The sequence below is a fragment of the Fukomys damarensis genome, unplaced genomic scaffold (assembly GCF_012274545.1).
Source record: "Fukomys damarensis isolate Sample0158 unplaced genomic scaffold, DMR_v1.0_HiC HiC_scaffold_3, whole genome shotgun sequence".
Lineage (NCBI taxonomy): Eukaryota > Metazoa > Chordata > Mammalia > Rodentia > Bathyergidae > Fukomys > Fukomys damarensis.
In genome coordinates this window covers 48,409,022-48,416,710 of record NW_022900915.1, presented here as the reverse complement: position 1 = coordinate 48,416,710, position 7,689 = coordinate 48,409,022, and the positions used below count along the sequence as shown (strand labels likewise).

At 47.3% G+C, this 7,689-nt stretch overlaps 1 protein-coding gene across 1 annotated transcript in view; it reads left to right on the top strand.

The window, feature by feature from the left end:
• The first annotated feature begins 3,214 nt into the window (after positions 1-3,214).
• Btnl10 (butyrophilin like 10) overlaps positions 3,215-7,689 on the top strand; it is an 11,437-nt gene continuing 6,962 nt past the window's right edge. Inside the window, 5 exon segments of the mRNA XM_033766063.1 lie at positions 3,215-3,299; positions 3,547-3,670; positions 3,672-3,898; positions 4,615-4,896; positions 6,245-6,454. Of these exon segments, the coding sequence (XP_033621954.1) occupies positions 3,215-3,299; positions 3,547-3,670; positions 3,672-3,898; positions 4,615-4,896; positions 6,245-6,454 (928 nt within the window).

Here is a 7,689-nt window from a genome sequence, read left to right as displayed (position 1 = left end):
CTCCCACACAGGGGCTACAGGGGAGAGCTTGTCCCTAGAGAGGCAGGACTGAGAGGCTGTGCATGGAGAATGTTGTGAGCTTTTTCTGTAGAACTTGAGGAGAAAAAAACACCAAGCCCTACTCATTAGTGGAGCAAAACCAGTGTGGAAAAGCCCCCTGGGGTTCATAACACAACCCTGCTCTACCCGGGTTGGGCTGCTGGAGACCTGGGACAGTAGTGAGTGCACTGATGCACATTTTCCTGCAGGAGGCGCCAAGAGCCACAGCTCTACATTAAGTGAAAGAGGCTGAGGGATTTGGGGTTTTTTCTTCATTCGTTCACTATGCAGTAGGCATGTACCTTTTTTGTTTTGTTTATTCTATTTTTCTTCCTCTTCCTCCCCCCTCCTCCTCTTCCTCTTCTTTATAATCGAAGTGAAATTTACATAGCACAAAATTAACCATTTTCAAAACTAGACCATTCATTGGCTTAAGATATTCAGCAGTGCTTTGCAACTACCAGTTCTACTGATTTCACTTATGTCCAGCACCTACAATGGATCTGACAAATCATTACCAGCTGTATCTGCATGCCTACTTCCCCCTCTGCATCTCCAGTTGCTGACACCATGTCTCTTGTTCTCCCCTCCCTCTCCCTCTTTCTCTCTCTCCACCTCTCCTGATTATTCCCTACAGGTGGAATCCTGCAGCATGTGGCCTTTGTGCATTGTCTCCTTGCCTTTGGACTTTAGACATCACACCTGAAGTAGATGGGGTTGACTTGTGACCAGGCTGGTGGCTAGGGATCCTCATGAGCTCTGCAAGATGAGGACCACCTGGCCCAAGTGACCCATGTACCACCTGGGACCCCACGTGTCCTTCAGCTACCTTTGTAATGCATGTGGAAGGATTGCCAGCTTCTCTCCATGCTTTTATTACAATTCACAACTTTCTTTTATTACAACTTTCTCTGCTAATCTTATGAGCTTTCTGTATTTTTTAAATTTAAATTTACTTTTTAACGGGTTCATAGAATTACAGAACACATATTTATGTGATGCTTTGATCCATGTATACATTGTGTTAAATTTAAATAAGGGTACACATGCCTATTTTCTCAAATATTTACCATATCTTTTCATCTAGCTTCTGGAGACACACAGTACAAAATCTCAGCTGATGTGGACACACTGTGCAATAGCATACCACAATTTCTTGCTCCTATCTAACTGTAACTTTGTGATCTTCAGGCAGCTTTTCCCCAGCTCTTCCTCTGACTCTCTTCAGCCTCTGGTGAATCATTATTCTCTTGATTTCCATGAGATCAACTTTTGGATCTCATGTGTAAGATCATACATTACTTGTCCTGCAGTGCCTCATCTATTTCACTTAACAATCTCTGGCTCCATCCATGTTGTTGTAAATGGCAGGACTTAATTCTTTTCATGGCTGAGTGGTACTCTATTGCATGTAGGTGCCACAGTTTCTTCATCCACTCCTCTGTTGCTGGACACTCAGGTTGCTCCCATTTGTTGACAACTGCAAACAGTGCTGCAGCAAACATAGGAGTGCAGATGTTTCTTGATATACTGATTGCATTTCCTTTGGAGTTTTCAGTGGAATACTCCAGTGGGATGGCTGGACCATACAGTCATTCCACTTTTAGCTTTTGAGGAGTCTCCTATTGTTTTCCATAGTGGCAAAGAGGAACTCTCTCCAGACTGAGTCCTCCTTCCTGACTCATAAGGACAAATGGGTTGAGTTTTAGATAACACTGTTGCATGGTTAAAGCAATTCACAGGGTATTATAAATGAGCAGGCATAATACTTGTGTCTACATATAAAATAGGGAAATTTGCTTGCCAAAAAGACGAATGCACACAAGAGCAAGTTGGAGTCCTCAGAACCTGTCTGCTGAGTTAAATCAAACACTGCAACCTTAGAAAAGTACCATGTAGCTTTTCTCTGTAGCTCTTCTCCCACCAAAACCCTTCAGGAACACATCCAGGCTTTGAGTGAGTCAGGAGGAAGCATAAGAATGAACATGAGTGCCTTTCTCAAGGCTGAAGATTCTAAGTGCAGCCCCATTCAGATTCCAGGGGGAACAGACTCCCAGGACTCCACAGTCATGGGCACAGAGAAGGGATGAGCAACAGGATGGCCTGAATATCGAGACAGATACCTTCAGGGTCAGTGGAGAATTCAACCACTTTCAACATGATCATGACAACTTTCCTACTTGGCCCATCTGAAAGTCTCTCCGTGACCAAATAACCATATCTGAATGCCCCACGTTCTACACTTGGCTGGGATCCCAGTACTGGCAACCCATGTCCCCACCTTGGGGCTCCTGGACAGCGTGGCACTGGCCTTGCAGGCTATCCTGCCATAGGCCCTGGCACTTGGGCTTTGTGCCTTCCCTTATCTCCTGCTACCAGCAAGTTTATCCTCCCCAACAGTACTGTTGGGCACACCCTTTCAGGGTGGTTTTTTTTTTCTTTTGCAAATGCCAAAATCATAGTTGGTTATTTGTAGAAGAGTAACAGGAGGATTTTACAGAAGCTGGAGTGCAATCTGCCTGAAATTTTCAGGAAACTAAATTGATTCCCTCAAAGTCACCATTGTCTTCCTGGGAAGCTGGAAGCCAGACTCAGAGGTAAGTGAGCACTCATCAAGTCTCAGCTTTCTTTACTGTCTCCCTATGCCAAGGCTTAGAGAGGCCCCTCCTTGGGCTTTCCTCGAAGCTCCCCTGGCTAGCAGCCCTGTTTCCAAAACATTCTCTTCAAGCCAACTTTATAATGATGACCACAAAAAATGACCAGGTGTAGTGGCATGACCATCCCTGCTGAGGGAGAGATCTATGTCCTCCACCCCAAGTTGTAAATTTACTTTCAGGGAAGCAGGAAAAAGGGACATTGAGGGAATCTGATATCATTCTGACCTCAGAGTAGCTTGATCTGAGTTTGGGTTTTCCCTATTAACACTTTGGGGTTCCCTGGGGCTAAAGGCTGGGCAAAAAACTGTCATGAGTCATCTCTGGGGTTGCTGTCACCCATGAGTAAGCAGGAGGGCACAGCATAGGAGCGAGGCGTTTTCAAAATTAATAGCTTTGGGTGGTGAGGGAGCAACCATTCTCTTCCAAGGCAGTTTTTCCTTAATTTCTACCACACTCAAGGTGGCTTCTGCCCCACCTGTCTCATATCCATCTACCCTGTGTATTTGTCTCCATCTGGGATGCCAAGGACACAGGGTGGAGCAAACTCTCTGTGCAGCAGCCTCACTGTCCTCCTCTTCCTGGAGCTGCTGCCTGTGGGGAACGGTAGGGAGGCCCCCCCGTGCAGCCCTCGAGGTCACTGGTCCCCATGCTCTAAACTTGTGGCCCTAAGGGTACCTGAGTCCCTGCACCCCAAACTTGCAGCCCTAGAAGTTCTGGGGTTCCCGCTCCCCAACCTGAGGACTTAGAAGTCCCAGGATCCCTGCCCCACCCTGCGCATCTAGGGGTCCTCGGCCCTCTGGACCAGAATGCTAGGCCTAAGCAGTCCCTCTGGGTCTCACCCGACCATCAGGGAAGGCGGACTTCCAGGTGCTGCGGCCCCAGGACCCTGCGCTGGCTGTGGTGGGCGAGCAAGCGGAGCTGCGCTGCTGGCTGTCTCCTAACATCAGCGCGCACAGCATGGAGCTGCGCTGGTTCTGAGCAGCTGTCGCCCGCGGTGCATGTGCACCGCCCCGGGCTGGATGAGCTAGAGGAACAGATGGCAGAGTACCGCAATAGGACGAGCTTCGTGGACCTCAACTTGGCTGGGTGCCAGGCCGCTGTGCGCACCCACCGGGTCACGTTGTCAGACAACGGCAGCTACCACTGCCTCTTCATGGAGGACACGGCTCACGACAGCACCACCCTGTGGCTGCAAGTGGCAGGTGAGGGCAGTCCCAGGATTTCTGGTCTACCCAGGCCTACCTGGAGGAGCTTCTAATGTGACAGTTCCCTTACCAGGCCACAGGAGCTGACACATGCCCTGTGCATTGCTGGTCTCAGAATGCAGTTCTGAATGCAGTGCACTGGAAAGAGGAGGGCAGAAAGAGATACAGAGAGACAGAGCAACAGTGAGAGGTTGACAGACAGATGGAGGGAGAGACAGAGACAGAGAGAATGAGATAAAGTGAGCAAGAGACGTAGAAACCAAGAAAGCAGGAGAACAGAAATAGAGCAAGAGGGAGGGAGGGAGAGAGAAGAGGGAGAAGAAAGAAGAGGTACAGAAGAAAGAAGAGCAAGTGGAGAGAGGGAGTGGGACTGAGACAGGCAGAGGTGGAGAGGTTTTTGTTGTTGCTTTGAAGGACTAGGGGTGTGGGGGACAGTTTTCCAAGGTGATTTAGAACTCTTCTTTGGGTCAGACCAACCAAAGTCCTTCCTTTCCCCACACTCACTAATTATGTGACATAGTAAACTCAGTTAATCTTCTGAAACCTTTTCTGTTTCATTTTGTCCCATTTTATCTAGGAAAAGAGAATACTGTATTAGGGCAGATAGTTTGTGAAAATTTCCTAGTCATTACCAAACACCTTTGAGACTTTTTTGTTGTTGTTATGGAAGCAGCTGCCTCTACAAAGACTCAAGTTGATACTTCTTCCTTCAGGGCTAGGCTCCAGTCCCAGAATCCAAGTGATCCACACCCAGAACCGAGGTGTCTGGGCAGAGTATGCCTCTGAAGGCTGGTACCCAGAGCCCTGGGTGGAGTGGAGAAACCAAAGAGGACAGATGGTGCATGCTGAAACTAACTTTTCAGTCTTGGCCACCACTGGCCTCTTGGCTGTGGTGTCTAGGGTGGCCCTCCTGGACAGGGCTGTGGAGGGCCTGTCTTGCTCCATCACCAGCCCCCTCCTCCCTGAGAGGAAGGTGGCTGAGAGCCATCTGCCTGGTGAGTATCCTGTTCAGTTCTGTTCATGAATCACTGAGTACAGGTGCCCATGGACATGAGGACATGAAGAGATAGCTGTGGGGCTTGAGCAAGAGGAGAGGGGTGGCTGGTCTCTGTCCACAGCCTGGCCAGGGACCCTGGAAAGACACAAGTCTGAGTGGTGGTCACTGAGATGGGGCAGAGATGAAGTTGCCAGGAGTAACCCCTGAGGGGCCTTGCATTTCAGAGGGGACAAAAAAGGTACACCCCTTTATTGTTTTATGAGGTTTTTGTCATTTACAAAACATTTTACAGCAGTTTTAGCTCACAAAAAAATTTGAGCAGAAAATACATAGCTTTTCCATATACCACTAACCCCACACATGTAGAAGTTCTACCAGTATAAAAATCCTACGTTCATGCCTGTTTGTACCTCCCTCCCTCCCTCCTTCTCACTCCTGGAAACCACCACTGCTGTCCTCACAGTTTTGCCTTTGCCAAAATGTCATAAAGTTAGGGTCACACAAGATATAACCTCTTCAGACTGGTTTTTTTCACTTTGTACTACGTATTTAAGGTTCTTCCATGTTTTTCCTGGTGTGTAAATCATTTCTTTTGAGGGCTAATAATACTCCACTGTCTTGACAAACCACTTTCCTACTGAGGGGCTTATTTAACTCTTCATTATATGTTTTATTTTAAAAAAACTTACAGATAACTGGCAAGAACAATGGAGAACTCTGTATCCTTTACCCAGATTCACTGCATTTTTAACATTTTGCCATAGGTGTTTTGATCATTCTCTCTTTTTGCTTATCTACAAGTAGACAGATATCTAATACCTATCTCCTGTGCACACGAAGTCAGGGTATCTGTTGTGGCCACTCATATGGGTGGTGACTGGAGTCCACCCTGGCCTCAGTGGTTCATGAACAATAGAAATGTGCTGCTCATAGTACTGGAGGCTGAATATGCAAGGTCACGGTGTGGCAAATTTTTTGTCTGGTGAGGGCAGCTTCTTAGTTCACAGGTGGCTCTTCTGGCTGTATCCTCATATGTGGAGAGGCGAGGTGGAGGACTGAGTCTCTTTTATAAGGGTCCTAATCCCATTCATGAGGCTGGTCCTCATGACCTCTTGGTCTCTCAAAGGCCCCACCTCCTAACACCATCATGGGGGGTCAACATAGGAAATTAGGGGACACAAATGTGCAGTCCCTTGCATCATATATACAAATACATGCATTTTCCTGAATGCTTTCAGAATGGTCTGTAACATCAAGCCCCTCAACCCATGAACCCTGTAGCATGCGTATTCTGAGAACAAAAATACTGTCTTCCTTGTTGATCTTGACCCCTTGGAATCCCCCAGCATGCCTCTCCAGAGAATCTCAGTTTACAAAATGGACACTAGCCCTGCCTGTCTCCCTCCTTGCCATGGGACTAGTGATGGCTGGAGTCATCTGCCTCTTTGGAAAATGTCAAAGGAATGCACATAGGACACAACTGAGGCAAGAGACAGAGAGAAGAGGAGAGGAGCAGAGCCAGCAATCCAGCATGGGGAGAGCAGTGACACTCCATGGTAAGTAGGGGGCTCTACCCTATCAGACCATGGACCTTCATGCCAAGCCCTGAGCCAAGGCTTCACCTGTTTCTTCAAACCTAGCAGGCATGGAAAAGCCAGTAGGGTTTCTAGATCTAGAACAGCCTGATTACAACCCACCAGTGAAAACCCTTATCTCTGAGAGCTCCATTAGTTGGCTATTCTTCACTGGATAATCCAGACAGGTTGTATGCCTTACTCTTGGAAATGAACAAATCTGAGCATAAACCCTGTACTACTTATTTTCCTGTTACTGTAACAAAATTCCTAAGGCAAGTAACTTTATGAAGAGAAGAAGTTTTCTTTAGTTCCTGGTTCTAGAGGCTGAAAGTACAAGAGCAGATGGTCCCATCAGTTTGTCATGTGCTTGTGCATTGAATCTATTGTTGTGAGTGACATCATAGCAGAAGTGTGTACAAGAGATCACGTATCAAGACAAAAAGAAAGAGGAGCTGAGGGGTCAGGCTCACTGTTCCTAACAACTCACTCTCCTGTTGGTTAATGAGGGTCCCGAGAAAGCAACACTAATCTCTGGGGTGATATCCATTACCAAATTGCCTTGCCGCAGCCCTCCTCTTGAATGTTTCACTGCCTTGCAGCATCCCACTCTAAGGACCAGACTCCCAACATATGAACCTTGGGGGACACTCGATCCACATCCAGACCTCAGCAAAGCCAAGTCTGAAGGGTGCTGGCTGTGAGGTCTGGGTATGAACTCCAAGTGTCTGTCTTCTGGGGTTGATGCTCCCATCCTAGGGCTGCAGTAATTCCAGCACAGTAATATCCATGCCAGAATCAGGTGCACCAGAGAGTTTGCTGCAGTGATCAGTATGGTTATCATCAATGTTGGTTGTTTCTCCCTTCATCACTCCACTTATGTCTTGGTGTCACCTCAGGAACTGGCGACCTGTCCCAAGGTTTTGGCTCCTAGGTAGGAAGTAGAGCTTGCCCTCAACTGGGCAGAAAAGGTATGTCATGACACTCAGGAAGGAAGGCAGGGACCAGTGGATTCTGGTATAGCAGCTGTTCTTGGAATGAGACTTCCTCTCTAGTTGTTTTATGGGACTTCTGAGAACATAGATTTGATCTTATTTTCCATAGAAACTCCAAGGAGAGCTCATTACATACTCATTTGACTTAAGCTTCCAGAATATGAGCTTTGCACCCCTCCCAACCTCCCCACCAGCCCACTTTTTTTTTTTTTTTTTTTTTTT